We start from the raw sequence: 17,098 nt of genomic DNA, 5'->3' as shown, positions 1-17,098 counted from the left end.
TTTATAAAGGAACACTGGAATATTTTTAACATTTTGAGTTATTTTCCAGTGTTAGAAAATCAGCACTGCTCAGTGTTAGCCATTGTTAATCTTCAAAACTGACCAGGTTACTTTTAAACATATAACACTGTCAAAAGTGTTAATTTAACACTCAACAGTGTTGTATTTAACACTCAGAGGTGTGGACCCATATAGACACTCTCTGGTGTTAATTTAACACTGGAGATTTTGCTGTGTGCATTTATGAAATTCCAATGTTGCAAGGACAATATCAATTCTGCTTACTGTTTATTAAAGGGTTACGGTTAGGGTAAGTGTCCGTTGATCGGCAGACAGAGGCGGTTTCACGCAGCTTAAGTACAGTTTTTTGTTTTACGCCGGTTTTTCCCGAAGTCGCAAAGGTATGATGTCACAACATTCTGATTGGTCACTTGCAATGTTGATCCTGGAACAACATTTAGTATGATGATCTGGGAACAACACCAACACGAGGATATCAGATCAACCCTATAGTACTGCAAGCTGAGGTGTCAATTTAGCCATTTAATTAATGTGTGTTTGACTATGGACATATCAAAAAGTTGCAGTACACCAACACCTCGAGGAATCAAGCTCGACACAGCTGCTGTTACATGAAGAATGGCATCCATCTAAACACAGCTAAAAAGAAATTCAGAAAGGCTTGGGCCGCTCTGCCCGCCACAGTTCATAACTGGTTGTGTGACCGCAAGGCTACATCTGATTGGTGAAAGAGTTACAGGAAACTCCACTGGCACCATGATCTATTATTAGTAGCATTATCTAATGTGTGAAATTAATTATTTTTTTAAAAAAAGTAACGGGTCAAATATTGCCAAATGTAGCAGAGTAAAAGTACAGTTTCTTCTTCATAAATGTACTCAAGTACAAGTAAAAAAGTATAGTGGAAAAAAGGAACTTTTTTTTCAAAAAAGTGGAATCCGTTTATTATGAGCTAACTAAGATTAAAACAGCTATCAAAGATGGAGTGGAATGTCGTGAAAACAGAGAAGCACCTGAGCTGCCATTTTAGTGAGGTTAAGAAACATAAAAATCCCAAATATCCAACATTTCCTCCCAATAATTTGAATGCAGACTAATGAATGACTTTTGTGCTCTAAATTTTAATTCCTTTGTATCACTACAGATATTAGTTACAGAGTAAAGACAATGTTAGTAGTAGTAATGGTTATGAAGTACAGTTATATAATAAATCCCAACAATTCCAGAATTTTCTTGCCATTTACACTTTCTAAAATTATATGTTTAAATTATTGATATGTTTTTTTTTTTATGATATGTTTCTGTCTTAGGCATACCGACATAAGATCTTGTGTGATAATATGTTTTTCTCCAAAAACAATTGGTGCAAAACCAAAAATGTACACAAAATTTTACACTCTTTCTGCTCTATGAAACATTAGTTAAGGATTAAAATTCTGTTGATTATCCATTCTAAATTAATCTGAAGTTCATAATTTGTCGTAGCCGATAATTATGAGGGAAATCTTGGTCCCAATCAAAATGTACATGAACCATACTGTGAAGACTTAGAATGTCAACACTATGTAAGGGTTAATCCACGACCACATGTCCTTAAAAAGATGACCAAACCCCTTTGTCTGAAGACTTATATAACCAATGGAAACAATGTGTGCCCATATACAGACAATTTTAGATGGAAATGGAGATAGCAGCTGTTGAAATTGGTCTGGCATTGGCTGTGTGTTTGTTTCACCTCAACTCAGCTGTTGCCTTTGCAGTGTGTCTAGATGGTATGAGACAAATGACTAGGCATATAGGAGCTCAAGCTGGTACGTCGACATCCTCTCTGAACTGCAAGCTGCAGGGAAGCACTCGTCTACCTGCATTTTCAAAGGATGGGGACTTTGTTATTGGTGGTGATTTTTCCCTTCACGTCTACATGAACACAGTTTACAGTGACTACACCAGCATGCCTGAGCCTGCAAAATGCAAAGGAAGGTTAGTAAGTAAGAAGGTCAGTAATGGGAAGAAGAAGGTGTAAAAACATGTTGGACTGTATGAGGAGAGAAATTCTTTCATGTGTGTTATGATCTATGGAACTACATTGATTCTGTGTAGTGTTAAAAAATGTAAAAAAAAAAAAAAAAAAGGTCATTTATTCTTTATAAAAAAATTGTTGTATTTTCAAAACAGAAATTATACAATATGTTAAATAACAGTTTTATAAAGGAAATATAGGAAAGGAATTATATTTAAAAGGAAATAAAAAGACTTTAATTTGTTTAAATTATCCTGTTGTTGATTTTTTCTTTATTTTATTTTTGTAACATTTAACTTAAACTAAATCTACAGTGTATATGCTAACAGTGACACAACTATTTGCAGCCTTTTCACCAGTGAACTGCAATCATCGCGTGCAATGGTTTTTGCCATAGAAGAGATTAACAACAGTACAGAGCTGCTGCCCGGAATCAGGCTCGGGTATCAGATCTATGACTCATGTGGATCAGTGCCTGTAGCAGTGCATATGGCATTTCAGTTTCTAAATAGCTTCGACCCTGTGTTTTCCATGGATAACAATTGCTCACATTCTGGTATGGTGATGGCTGTTGTTGGTGGCTCGGGGTCTACAGAATCCATCAGTTTGTCAAAAGTCATCAGGTCCTTTAACATTCCCCAGGTAAATGTTTTCAATTTCTGTCAATTTTTGTATTTAAAATATGTATGTGCATGATATTTGATTTTGCGGTGTGTGGTGTTTTATTTCATTTGGTTTAGGTTAGCCACTTTTCAACATGCGCATGCTTGTCTGACAAGCAGCAGTACCCACATTTCTTCAGAACAATTCCCAGTGACCAGTTCCAAGCTGAAGCAATGGCCAAGCTGGTAAAACACTTTGGCTGGACTTGGATAGGTGCTGTTCGGTCAGATTCGGATTATGGAAATAATGGCATGGCTTCATTTCTAAAAGCAGCACAGAAAGAGGGGATCTGTGTGGAGTACTCTCTTTCTTTCCATCGAACATACCCACATAGCAGAATTCAGAAAGTAGCAGATGTTATCCGCAGGTGTCCTCATCACAGATATTTATTCTGCAAATATTAGTTTTACTGTCTAAATTACATTTTTTCATACATTTACACTTTAAAATGCTTCTAATGCACAATATTGTCTGTCAAGGTCTACAGCCATGGTTGTTGTGGCACTTCTCTCTTTAGGGGACATGAGGGCACTTTTGGAGGAGCTATCACATCAGCATTCCCCACCCCGCCAGTGGATTGGCAGTGAATCATGGGTAACCAACCCAGAATTAACGAGGTTCAGTTTCTGTGCTGGGGCCATTGGATTTGGGATTCCGAAGTCTAGAATCCCAGGTCTCAGAGACTTCCTGCTGAATCTGTCCCCCTCACAAGTGGCTTCTTCTCAAATACTTACTGAGTTCTGGGAGGATGCATTTAACTGCACACTGACCAAAAGTAAGACATTTTTCTTGGTTTAAATTACCTGATCAACTGCTGATGTTACAAAGTCTGATGTTGCTTCATGGGCTGACCTACTTTCATTGAAAAGTTGTTAATCATGACCAAGTTTGAGGAGAAAATACAGGTGTAACTCGAAAAATAAGAATATTATGCAAAAGTTTATTTATTTCAGTAATTCAACTTAAAAGGTGAACGTAATATAAGATTTAGACTTACTGCATGCAAAGTGAAAAATTTCACACCTTTTATTTGTTTTAAGTTTGATTATTATGACTTACACCTTATGAAAACCCAAAATTCAAAAGCTCAGAAAATTAGGATATGGTGAAAAGGTTCAATATTGTAGGCTCAAAGTGTTAATGTCTAATCAGCTAATTAATTCAAAACACCTGCAAAGGGTTCCTGAGCCTCTATCTCTCAGTCTGGTTCAGTAGGAATCCCATTTATGGGGAAGACTGCTGGCCTGACAGTTGTGCAGAAAATCATCATCAACACCATTCATAAGGAGGGGGAAGCCTCAAAAAGTCATTGCAAAAGAAGTTGGATGTTCCCAAAGAGCTGTATCAAAACACATTAATAGAAAGTTATGTGTAAGGGAAAAGCATGGAAGAAAATGGTGCACAAACAGCAGGGATGACCACAGCCTGGAGAGGATAGTTAGGAAAAAGGCCATTCAAAAGTGTTAGTTAGTTAGTAAGAGTTAGTGCATCAAGAGCCTGGACATGGGCTTCAAATGTCGTATTCCTCTTGTCAAGCTGCTCCTGAACAAAAGATGTCAGAAGCGTCTTACCTGGGCTAAAGAAAAAAAGAACTGGTCTGTTGCTCAGTGGTTCCTCTTTTCTGATGAGAGGAAATCTTTTCATCTGAGGCTGTGCTGAGGCTTTTATTTTTACACTGTTCCTGCAGCAGGGCCTCAAGGGTGGTCCAAACCTCTTCTCGCTCTCCTCCTTGCAAGAAAATTTAAATCCTTAAAGTGTGGCCAAGCACAGTAGCTATCTTGAGCCACAGGTGGTTGAGGGTAGCTACACATTGTGAAGGTAGTCTTGAATTTCACCATGTAGTTTGAGTCATCATCGGAGACCTCCATGGTGTGATGCAGGTGGCAGAAAACAGATAAACCCCTGAACATGAGACATATGTCTCTCCTCTAACAAGCTCAGTCACAAACCTGTAGTAGACAGTTCAAGAAAGTAATTATTAATCTACACAATAACTGTCAAATATCCGGTCTTTAAGTGATGATGTGATGAATCCTCCTTCCGGGCCCAAACTACCCTGCGTTTAATAAGGCTTTTGTGTTTTTAACATGTTTTAATGCTTTGTGTCTGGTTCTATTTATTCTCAAAAAGCCCCTAAAAACAGCGAGGGCGACAACCAGTCGCCCTCTCTCGGTTTTTATTAGCGCTATTCATTTTAAAGCTCAGTTTTTAAAACCTTACTGTTGTAGACAGTGTTATTGTTAATGTATGTTTGGGGGCGTTGCACGCCGGAACCTTCAGAGGTTTTTCAGGGTTTTCCCTATCGGAATGTTATGTGAGAAACAGTTTCCTCTATGTGTTGTGACTACCTGTGGTTGTTTCTAAAAGTGGTCAGTAAACGTCCTAAAAGTGGCACCTGAGTTTTTGAGCATTTTTATCCTGAGGTTATAACACTTATGATGCAACTACAGCCCAGCCCATGCAGCAGTATATTAATGACTAATGAATTAATGAACAATCGAGAATCCTCACGGCAACTTTTATCGAGTGGAAAGAAGTTAGCGTTCATCCTCCACCTTCACTGTTTATATTATGCTAACATAGCTGTGTGCTAGCGATCACGTAGCACATCATTATATATTAGTCAGCCAAACTAAAGTAACCCTACAAACGCCACTGCTGTTTACTTTTCTGTCTTCATTTATGTCAGAAGTGATAGCAGAGCTGTACATCTTAATTTGTTTCAGAAATCTCTGTCAGGACAGGCTATATTATATTTAGATGGAAGCTAGCGAGCTAACTCCTTGCTAACTTCTAACTCCGTTAAGTTTAATAAATTCCGTTTTCATGGATGCCTGGATGTTTAACTTAATTGCTACACCTGCTAGAGCAGCCACACTGATCTTTTTATTACAGATGAAAGAATTTAGACACTTTTTAACTCTCAGTGATGCCGCAGTGATCATTTGGCTTATGGACATGCAGCGGAGTTTGGGACCAGACACGGCTAATGACGTCAGACTTAAAGAACGAATAGAGCTTTTTGAAGAAACAGTAACAAAAAGTTAAAAAATAGTTTAATTTACTTGCATGGCTCAAGGACAGTCGCTAGCTTTTGGAGTTTTACCAGCTCTGATGGAGTTATAATGACTAGCTTGTGCTTTTGTTTGGCTGTTGCCCCAGTCTTGTTTGCTCCTGGTGTAGTTCCTCCATATTAGCAGGGCTGTCTATAAGGCGTCTAATTTTGCTTGCTTTTCAGTGTCATAAAGCTGTTGAATTTTACTTGAAATAGTCTTTTGGCACAGCAGTTGTAAGTTGGCTCACCTGAAGCTAAGTGTAGTACATTTTCTAACCCCCTATCTTCTACCACTGATAGTGGTTTACAGTCCAGAGCAATCAATTTTGCAAGAGAATTTGTAAGTTTGTCCAGTGTTGACTTACTAATTTTAGTCCTTAAGTTAGTCATTTCATGAAGTTTGGGCTGCCATCACCTTTTGTTGGTACTCAGACTGCTAGCAACATGTTTTGCATTTAGATGGTAATGGAAGGTTGAAGTGCTTCTGTGGTATGCAAACTCCATTTTTCACAGTTTGCACAAAGCCACACTTTCATCAAGCCTTCCATTGGGTAGTCTTTTGAAATTAAATTTGCCTCCAATCATTCCTAGCAATGCACTTTCTTCTGATTCTGATGTGTGCATCAGTGTAATCGATATACCAGAAAATCGTGCATTGACAAAAGTTAGCCTTTGCCTGGAATGCAAACTGCAATTAAATACATAATTTTTTTAGTACATTGTTTTTTTCAAATTAATTAATTGCAATTAATGCTCCTAGTTTTTATATAACCAATTCAAAGTACTTATAGAACAATCAGGTAATAAGATAACACGAAAATTATTTTTGCTACTCCAAAAAAATATTTCTGTCCACTCTAACATAAAGGAGAACATCACAAGCCTGATACCTACAGGCCTGAAAGCAGGAGGTGTATCACCCCTCATGTCTTCGACCTGGAGGCAGCGTTTACATTGCAAGCGGCCTTTGGTGGCGTTTTGGCAGTAACTGCAATATTTAGCAGTTGCCTCATTGTTCTGACACACAAAACAAAACGATCGACTGCACAACACACTTACTACACATTCCTAACATGCCAATCTCTCACATCTCAAAACTCGCTCTCTCTCTCTCTTTCTTTCAGCTGTTTTCCCCCTCTTCCTAAACAACCAAAGCCATTTTGCCATATCATCTTCTGAGTGGTCGATATGGCACATTTTTCCACCTACATGAAAAAGGTGTTTTTTCTTTTCTTTCTTTCTTTTTTTGATCGCAAGAAGAGACTGCTTTTGAGCGCTTTCCTTAGAAAACACTGTTTTTACCGTTTCTTTCTGCAGTAAACATGACAACAATATTCAGGAAAAAGACATTGTGTGTATTTGTTATTGTAACTCTGGTTTTATGTGGCCTATTAACACAATTTAAAAACTGGTACATACTTTGAAGTTCACACTTTTAAAACAAAAATTGGAGGCTCAGGGTTGACATAGCATCTTGTTGCTGTGTCATCTTAAATTGGTCATGTGTAGTTTGATTCATCATCGGATACCTTCATGATGATATAGAGCAGTGGTTCCCAAACTTTTTTTGCTGGGCCCCCCTTTGTTTTACAAAAAAAATATTCACCCCACTCCCGTGCGCCCACGCACACACGCATAAACACATCCTCCAACCATACACACCCATATTTTGCTCCATTGCGGTTTATTTCACACCTCAAACATTTAGTAAACAATTAAGCAAATACAAGTAATCTGCAGGTAGTAAGAAAATAAACTACTAACTCTTTTACGCTGCGTCCGCAAGTACACGGGTGATTTTGAAAACGCAGCTGTTTCGTCCACACGTAAACGGCGTTTGGAATCACCGAAAACGGAGATTTTTTAAAACTCCTTTTTTGGGTTTATGTGTGGACGAGGAATACAGAGTTCGTCACGCAACGTTAAAGGTATGTGCCTTTTTCCACGTCACGCTGTGCGCCACGTTATTGTTTACAGGAGATGAATTGCAGAATGGCAGATAGTCAGATTAACAGTATTTTGTCTCTATCTTCAGGTTTTACACACTTACATTTACACATGCAGTTACTGTCCCTCTATTTGGAAAGGCAGAGGCGTCATGGTGTAATTATGTTACATGTAGAGATGGACCGATCCGATATTACGTATCGGTATCGGTCCGATACTGACCTAAATTACTGGATCGGATATCGGAGAAAAATAAAAAATGTAATCCGATCCATTAAATATCACGAAAGCACCTCACAAAACTTGCAACACGCCGTAACTCACCTCAGAACGTTAGCATGTCGGAGCAGTATGCATCACGTGATAGAGCGGCTGTGGCATGCGGGACCTGTCGGTGGTCTGGATAGCATTTGGAGCTTCGCTAGCAACCCGGCATTTCATCTCCGACAAAGTTATCCCGAGAGAAGTAAAGCAAGTGTGTAAGTCCATCTCTGAATGTTTGTAAAGCATTCCTGCGTTAAGCTTAACGAGCGACTGCCTCTCGCTCTCCGGCTGCTACTTCAATCATGAAACTGCTTAACGATCAGCTGATCGGCTTTTCTGTCACGACTCCGTCTCTCTTGTTTGCTTTTGGCCCACTTTGCACCAGAAAGAGGAAACCAGCGGCTAAACAACAGCAGCACGTTTAAGCTTGATCAGCTGTTGTTAGAATTTATTTAATATTACTTTCTACTCGAGGATCTTTTCTACGCAGCTGACGGCTGTAACTGTGCAGGGGCGGATCTAGCAAAGTTTAGCCAGGGGGGCCGATAGGGCATTAACAGGGAAAAGGGGGCACAAAGACATACTTTTCTTTCTTATTCTCATTTAAAATGTCTCGCTTTTAATTATTTAATATTTATCCGAATCTTACACCCAAAGTTTTAATCTGATGTAAAATGTATAGAAGTCCATTACTGCATATAGTAACTGTTAAGTCTAATATACCCTAGTAAGCTATAGTACTTTTTCCTTTGGGAAGGTACCATCTGTGCAGTCTGCAATTTTGTTGAAGAAAGATGTTGAATCTATTTAATATTTCTTGAAAAAGAATTGATTTCTGTGCATTTTTTTTCACACTGCATCAAATTAAGGTTGATTACGTCGATTAAGCATCATGAGGTGGAGCGTGAGGGGTGGTTCCCTATTTTTTATTTATTTATTTTTGTTGTTGCTGGGAGTTGGAACCCTATTAGTTAGGTTGCTTAATATTTATGCTAAGTACTCTTTAAAATACCAGAATAGGGAGGATGGTGTAGGTTTAAGTTTATTAGATTGATCAGTATTGCTGAACTATGAAATTTTTTTTTTTGCATACAGGTATAACAGAATAGCTTTAGTGTAGTTGTTGTTTTAAACTTGAGTATGAACTTATACAAAATGCAGCAAGATAAACAGTTTTGTTGATTAAAAAACACTATATCGGATTCATATCGGTATCGGCAGATATCCAAATTTATGATATCGGTATCGGTATCGGACATAAAAAAGTGGTATCGTGCCATCTCTAGTTACATGTAGTTGTTTTTTTTTCCTGTGTAATAATATTCAACATTGCTATCAATACATTTTTCAAAAAATGCCTCTCTGTGCAAAATGGGTTTAAAAACATGAACAACTGTGGGATATATATATATATTAGGGGTGCAACGATACACAAAATTCACGGTTCGGTTCGGTTCGATACTTTGGTGTCACGGTTCAATATTTTTTCGATACAGAAAAATGTTCATGCATTTTTAATTTGTCATTTATTAAAATTATAAATATATATTTTAACTCAAAAGTACAGTTTTTAAATTTAACCCTAACCCTTGTGCGTGTTTTTTATTTTGACAGCGAATGCGCACCTGCGGACCACTTATGTGCAGCCCTGGTTATTTAGCTCATCATATTGCAGCCACAGAAATTATTTTGTCCATGAAACCATAAAGCTGCACTTTCTTTTTGCCTTATAGTCTGATTTGTCATAACTTCTCCGTTTTGTGGTAAGCTTTTCTTTGGCTGTCACTTCTTCACCCTGACCTGTCTTATTTGGCTCAGCAGAACTGAAATGCTTTTACACATGCACTCACATAAGCTCAGCGATTATCTGCGCGATCAACCTCTCACATGTTTAAGCTTGCTGCGGGAGATTTCACTTGTCATGTTTGCATAGTAAGCTAACGATTAATAAGACGATGTCAGAGGAATTGGTGCACAAATTATCATCACTCACAGATCAGTGCTGTCGCTCTCTATACACAGTTCGCACGATTGCAAAGTGAAAGCAAAAAAACAAGCGCAAATTCAAACGCGACTTCAATATGTCACATATTGACAGTGGCTCACCGATGCCAATGACATAATTACCCAGCTACATTTCTGAAAGAATGCAAAAGCATTGACATATATTTTTCCTACAATAGCCCGACGGGCAGGGAAGAGATAGATTTTGGTAGCCCGACTGAAAAAATCGCTAGCTCCGGGACGTCGGGCTAGCGAAATTGCAAGCCCTGTATCTGATTGAGGAATCACTCATCTTTGGAAAAGAGAGTTTATTACAGAGAAATGTCTCTTTCCAAAATAAAAGCTATACTATCCGCTTCTTCTGGGCTATATTCTCAGCAGCATAAGGAGAATCATGTGCTAACAGCTGTCTAAATGACTCGGCTAAAGTTAGTAGCATGCTTGCTTTTTTTTGTCTGCTTCCACTTGTCTTTGCACTAGGATGATGTCGGCGTAAATGTGCAGTCATATTCGTTGTGTTCCCACTAGTGCTTTCAGGTTAATCTCGTTGAAATGACCTTAACGCCACAACACGGCAAATCTCCGTTAACGAGCTACCGCCGATCGCTCCGTGCATGGGGCTAGACGGCCAACACGTTAACGAGCTAACTGCGCTAACACACTAGTTCACACCAATGTAATTGAGCATTGCATGGCACATCCAACATACTGTTTTACTTTAGTCCATGACTCGCTTACCTTCAGGGTCATACGTCACATGAAAACCAAAATAATTCCAAACGCCAGATCTGAATGAGGTTCAATTTGCCTGTTGCAAGGAGAGCTTAACTTCTGTCTCGCTAGCTTGCCCTGCGCTCTTCCTTCTGACTATGCTGTCTGTGTTGAGCGCTCAGTGGATCTGGATCAGTGGATTCACTGAGCGCTCAACACAGACAGCATCGTCAGAAGGAAAATTGATAAAATAAATTACGAATATCGATATTGAACCGTTCGATACAGTGCTTTCGGTTCGGTACGCATATGTATCGAACAATACAAAATTTGTAATTTATTTCATCAACTTTCCTTCTGACGATGCTGTCTGTGTTGAGCACTCAGTGGATCTGCACGCGACAATGCAGCCTAGGCGGAGTAGTCGAGTGCAGATTCACTGAGCGCAGGGCAAGCTAGTGAGACAGAAGTTAAGCTCTCCTTGCAACATGGCAAATTGAACCTCCCCCATCCTCATTCAGATCTGGCGTTTGGAACTATTTTGGTTTTCATGTGACGTATGACCCTGAAGGTAAGCGCGTCATGGACTAAAGTAAAACAGTATGTTGGATGTGCCACGCAATGCTCAATTACATGGGTGGGAGCTAGTGTGTTAGCGCAGTTAGCTCGTTAACGTGTTGGCCGTCCAGCCCCATGCACGGGGTGATCCGCGGTAGCTCGTTAACGGAGATTTACCGTGTTGTGGCGTTAACGTCATTTCAACGACATTTACGCTGACAGCACTAGTGAGAACACAACGAATATGACTGCACATTTACGCTGACATCATCCTAGTGCAAAGACAAGTGGAAGCCGACAAAAAGAACAAGCACGCATGCTACAAACTTTACCCGAGTCATTTAGACAGCCGTTAGCACATGATTCTCCTTATGGGGACCTGATATGTTTAATATGCTGCTGAGACTATAGCTCAGAAGAAGCGTATAGTGTAGCTTTTATTTTGGAAAGAGACATTTCTCTGTAATAAACTCTCTTTTCCAAAGATGAGTGATTCCTCAATCAGATACAGGGCTCGCAAAATTTTTCCAGTCGGGCTACCAAAATCTATCTCTTCCCTGCCCGTCGGGCTATTGTAGGAAGGAAAAATATATGTCAATGCTTTTGCATTCTTTCGGAAATGTAGCTGGGTAATTATGTCATTGGCATCGGTGAGCCACTGTCAATATGTGACATATTGAAATCGTGTTTGAATTTGCGCTTGTTTTTTGCTTTCACTTTGCAATCGCGCAAACTGTGTATAGAGAGCGACAGCACTGATCTGTGAGTGACGATCATTTGCGCACCAATTCCTCTGACATCGTCTTATCAATTGTTAGCTTACTACGCAAACATGACAAGTGAAATCTCCCGCAGCTTAAACATGTGAGAGGTTGATCGCGCAGAGAATCGCTGAGCGTTATGAGAGTGCGTGTGTAAAAGCAGCAGGATATATATTTTAGTTCTGCTGAGCCAAATAAGACAGGTCAGGGTGAAGAAGTGACAGCCAAAGAAAAGCTTACCACAAAACGGAGAAGTTATGACAAATCAGACTATAAGGCAAAAAGAAAGTGCAGCTTTATGGTTTCATGGACAAAAGAATTTCTGTGGCTGCAAAATGACGAGCTAAATAACCAGGGCTGCACATAAGTGGTCCGCAGGTGCGCATTCGCTGTCAAAATAAAAAAACGCGCACAAGATAAGAAGTTGCAATGCGTGTTTACGTACATAAGATTTTCAGGAGGACAGACATTTTTTTAGAACTCTTAAAGATGTCGAAGAAGATCCTTTAAGCAATTACTTTGGTGTTCCTCCACCTCCAAAGAAATGTCAGACGGAGTCCGAACCACAAAAGAAGCACGTATTCTCGGAAAAGTAGTTGCAGGAGGTGAGCTGGCTTCAAACAAATGATGAACGCACAGAGATGTGGTGCGGAATGTGCCGTGAAAATTTAACAAATGACAAATTAAAAAGGCATGAACATTTTTTTTTTTGTATCGAAAAAATATCGAACCGTGACACCAAAGTACCGAACCGTGAATATTGTGTATCGTTGCACCCCGTGTGTGTGTGTGTGTGTGTGTGTGTGTGTGTGTGTATATATATATATATACACACACACATACACACATATATATATATATATATATATATATATATATATATATATATATATATATATACACATATGTATGTGTGTGTGTGTATATATGTGTATATGTGTGTGTGTATATATGTATATATATATATATGACTCTTAGATAACTTTGAAATGTTAATCTTTGGTTTATTTCAGTGTTTTATTTGTTCCTCAGTCCGTGCTCAAATTCTCGGCAAGCGAGTATGGACTCGCGTACTTGAGAATTGAGAAAGGGCCATGGTAAACTAGGATTATTTTCCATTTTTTATTTTATTTATTTTAACCTTTTAGGAATATGTTTCATGTTACCAACATAATTTGCAACATTTATAAAGAGAACACAGTTGAGATCTAGTTCAACGTTGACATCTGCTCTGTCTTTTTGTGATTTTTAGATGCCACTGCAAAGAAGAAAGTATGTGATGGAAATGAAGACATACAGAATCTTCAAAACCAGTACACTGACACATCACAGCTCAGAGTTACTAACATGGTGTACAAGGCCGTGTATGCAGTAGCACATGCCATCCATAATGCAGTGTGCCAGGAAATAAATGGCACTGCAAAGTGTGACAAGTTAACCAAGTTAGAGTCCAAACAGGTCAGAAGAAATAAATATGTTGATGCCAGTGTCTTTCATCAACTGCAATATAAGTTGATATGTAATCAATGTTCCCTCTAAGCTGCGCGTGTGCGCAATTGTGCACTGCTGGCACGGTCTCTGCGCAGAAAAAAATCTGCGTTGCGTAAACAATTCTAACCTGAATTGAAATTAAAGTAAATACTTTAAAAATTCTGTTTTGCAGTGTTAGTCAGTAAGTGACTGGCTGCTCCTGTATGGGATTAGAACGATGCCACCTTATCCCATAGCGCAGCTAATCACGCGACTCACATTCGTATATACGCAGCTAATCAACGTCGTTGACAGGCTATGACAGCGTCCTTATGTGCCGGTGTTTTAGCTAGCAAAACGGTGTGGCTGACGGTGTGGAGTGAATCCACGTTAATGACAACGTGTACAACCATTGGAGATGTGAGCGGGACAGACGGAACAATTGACGGAAAAAGTGTGGACTTATATACCAGTATATACCAGTTTTAAATTGTGTTGATAGGCCACGTAAAACCAGAGTTATGATAAAAATATATGCAATGTTTGGTTTTCTTCCTGAATATTATCGTTGTTTATATTTACTGCAGGAAGAAACGGTACAAACAGCGTTTTATAAGGAAAACGATCGAAAGCACTCTCCACCTGTGAGCAAAGATGAAACCAAAACACCCCCCACCCTTTCCTATTGGTGGAAAAATGTACCATGTCGACCAATCAAATCATGGCATGTAGTGTTAAGAAACGGGAGGAAGTTAAAGCACTTAATTAAAAGTAGTCTAACATAAATATAAATGCTGTTATTTGATTATTTTAATAAACCATGTAACTTGGATGGATTCAGTGATGGCGTGGCCACAGTGCTCACGTCTACTGTTGCTCACAGTGGTCCAAGGGACCGCTCAGGGAGTTTGCGTGTTCGCTCAGACACATGAAAGATTAGAGGGAACATTGTATGTAATATTAATATTTGTTATTGAAATAGTGCATTTTTTTTTTCCTTTCCCCTCCCATTATACCTAATTTCATCTTTTCAGATTTTAATTGAGCTGAAGAAAGTAAATTTTTCCCGAAATGGCTATGATGTGTCATTTGACGCTAATGGGGATCCTGTGGCTATCTATGAACTGGTTAACTGGCAGAAAAGTGAAAAGGGCGCAACTGACATGGTGACTGTAGGGCTGTATGATGCATCACGGCCCGTGGGCCAGGAATTCCAGATCGACAAAAACATTACCTGGATGGAGGGTAGCATGAAAGTAAGCAGTCAAACTTTACTAAACAATGATTACAGCTGCATAGTAAATATTTACATGTATTCTGCAACCTTTATGTCTTTGACAGGTGCCAGTGTCAGTGTGCACGGACAGTTGTCCTCCAGGAACTCGTAAAGTGTTGCAGAAAGGAAAACCCATCTGCTGCTATGACTGTACAGCATGTCCTGAGGGGGAGATCAGTAATAGCACAGGTAAAGAGAAATGATTGCCATGCATTTAAAATGTTTGATTGTGTATATATGAAAATCAAGAAAATTTTGTATTTATGTGTTTTTTTTATCCAGATTCGACTGATTGTTTACCTTGTCAAAAAGAATTCTGGCCTAATGCAAAGAGAGACACTTGCATCCCTAAGCCTGTAGAGTATCTTTCCTTTCAAGACCTCCTAGGGATTATCCTGGCTACATTCTCAGTTCTTGGTGCTTGTCTGACCATTGTAATTGCGGCTGTATTCTTTTGTCACAGGAAAACTCCAATTGTCAGGGCCAACAACTCTGAGCTGAGCTTCCTGCTGCTCATCTCACTGGCTCTGTGTTTCTTATGTTCATTAACTTTCATTGGAGCACCATCTGAGTGGTCCTGCATGCTGCGTCACACTGCATTTGGGATCACCTTTGTACTCTGTATCTCCTGTGTACTTGGGAAGACTATAGTGGTTTTAATGGCTTTTAAATCGACACTTCCAGGTAGTAATGTGATGAAATGGTTTGGCCCTCCACAACAAAGAATGACTGTTGTGTCTTTCACCTTTCTTCAAGTTTTAATATGTACTGCTTGGATAGTAGTGAGCCCTCCCTTTCCAATAAAAAATCTAACCACGTACAAGGAGAAAATCATATTGGAATGTGCATTAGGCTCTGCTGCTGGCTTCTGGGCTGTGCTTGGATACTTAGGCATACTTGCTGCCTTTTGCTTTGTTTTAGCAGTCTTAGCCCGCAAATTACCTGATAATTTCAATGAAGCCAAGCTTATCACCTTCAGCATGTTGATATTTTGTACTGTCTGGATCACATTTATCCCAGCATATGTCAGCTCCCCTGGGAAATTCACTGTAGTTGTGGAGATTTTCGCAATTCTGGCCTCCAGCTTTGGGCTAATAATGTGTATATTTGCTCCCAAGTGTTTTATCATATTGTTCAAGCCTGAGAAGAACAGCAAGAAATATTTAATGAACAAAAATCAATCATAGTATATCAGAGCTTCTAGTACTTGCAATTATTGCACAAATTCAATGTAAAAACAAAACTTTTCAATTTTTTTTTATTTCAAAAATCTCTTTATTTATAACTTTTTTCTGTTGAATAGCTTCAAATTTTACTTTTAAAGATAAACTTTTTAAAATTATTATTTATTTATTTTTTTTGGTTTATTTTAATCCAATAATATTTAATTTGGAGTAACGTAAATAAACAGAAAATCACCTTTCACAATAACACTACATGATTCCGAGTTATTTTTCAATAGTTTTCAATTCCCCCAAGCCCCCACCAGAAAATTGGAACTCAACAAAAAGAACCGGCCTTCAAAATTTCAGCATTCCATTATACTCAGTAATAAAAAAAACATCCACCATCAATCCATCTTCTTCCGCTGTATCTGGGGCCGTGGGGACAGCAGCCGAAGTAGAGAAGCCCAGATTTCCCTCTCCCTAGCCACCTCCTTGAGCTTGTCCAGGGGAACACCAAGGCGTTCCCAGGCCAGCCGAGAGATATATCCAGCGTGTCCTGGGTCTGCCTCGGGGCCTCCTCCCGGTGGGACATGCCCGGAACACCTCACCCAGGAGTCATCCTTGTCAGGCGCCTGAACCACCTCAACTGGCTCCTTTCGATGTGAAGGAGCAACGGCTCTTCTCTAAGCCCCTCCTCAATGGCTGAACTTCTCACCCTATCTCTAAGGGAGAGGCCAGCCACCCTTCGGAGGAAGCTCATTTCCGCCGCTTGTATCCACAATCTCGTTCTTTCGGTCACTACCCACAGCTTGTGGCCATAGGTGAGGGTAGTGACGTAGATCGACCGGTAAACCGCTTTTACGCTCAGCTCTCTTTTCACCATGCTGGACGGGTGCAGCGTCTGCATCACTACAGCCACAGCAGCAATCTGTCTGTCGATCTCCGGCTCCCTTCTCCCATCACCCGTGAACAAGACCCCAAGATACTTAAAATCCTCCACTTGGAGCAGGAACTGGTCTCCAACCCAGAGTGGGCACTTCACCCTTTTCCGGCTGAAAACCATGGCCTCAGATTTGGAGGTGCTGATCCTCATTCCCGCTGCTTCACATTCGGCTGAGAACTGTTTCAGTGCGAGCTGGAGTCCATCACACGATGAAGTCACCAGAAAAGTCTTTTTTCATG

The 17,098-nt window shown here is 39.6% G+C and overlaps 1 protein-coding gene and 1 long non-coding RNA gene across 2 annotated transcripts; one reads left to right on the top strand and one right to left on the bottom strand.

Moving 5' to 3' along the window:
* Positions 1-1,447: 1,447 nt before the first annotated feature.
* LOC120719562 (extracellular calcium-sensing receptor-like) lies at positions 1,448-16,070 on the top strand. The gene is made up of 8 exons (XM_040008848.1): positions 1,448-2,001; positions 2,389-2,683; positions 2,782-3,071; positions 3,184-3,479; positions 13,257-13,462; positions 14,509-14,730; positions 14,816-14,939; positions 15,033-16,070. Exons 1-8 carry the CDS (start codon positions 1,697-1,699, stop codon positions 15,935-15,937), a joined length of 2,643 nt encoding a protein of 880 aa, XP_039864782.1. The 5' UTR covers positions 1,448-1,696; the 3' UTR covers positions 15,938-16,070.
* Positions 3,427-6,726, bottom strand: LOC120719572. Its single transcript, XR_005692723.1, has 3 exons — positions 6,573-6,726; positions 5,084-5,086; positions 3,427-3,437 (listed from the first exon to the last, which is right to left on the bottom strand). It is a non-coding gene; the product is annotated as an uncharacterized LOC120719572 (long non-coding RNA).
* Positions 16,071-17,098: the final 1,028 nt, after the last annotated feature.

Source organism: Simochromis diagramma, unplaced genomic scaffold (assembly GCF_900408965.1).
Source record: "Simochromis diagramma unplaced genomic scaffold, fSimDia1.1 OVJJ01000344.1, whole genome shotgun sequence".
In the NCBI taxonomy this organism is placed as follows: domain Eukaryota; kingdom Metazoa; phylum Chordata; class Actinopteri; order Cichliformes; family Cichlidae; genus Simochromis; species Simochromis diagramma.
The sequence above is the reverse complement of the archived record's forward strand: the minus strand, read 5'-3'. Positions and strand labels throughout refer to the sequence as shown.

Coding starts and splice junctions, on each gene's coding strand:
- LOC120719562 (XM_040008848.1), top strand. CDS start 1,697: ATGGAAATGGAGATAGCAGCTGTTGAAATTGGTCTGGCATTGGCTGTG. Junction 3,480..13,256: donor TAACTGCACACTGACCAAAA/GTAAGACATTTT, acceptor TGTGATTTTTAG/ATGCCACTGCAAAGAAGAAA. Junction 14,940..15,032: donor GGAGATCAGTAATAGCACAG/GTAAAGAGAAAT, acceptor TTTTTTATCCAG/ATTCGACTGATTGTTTACCT.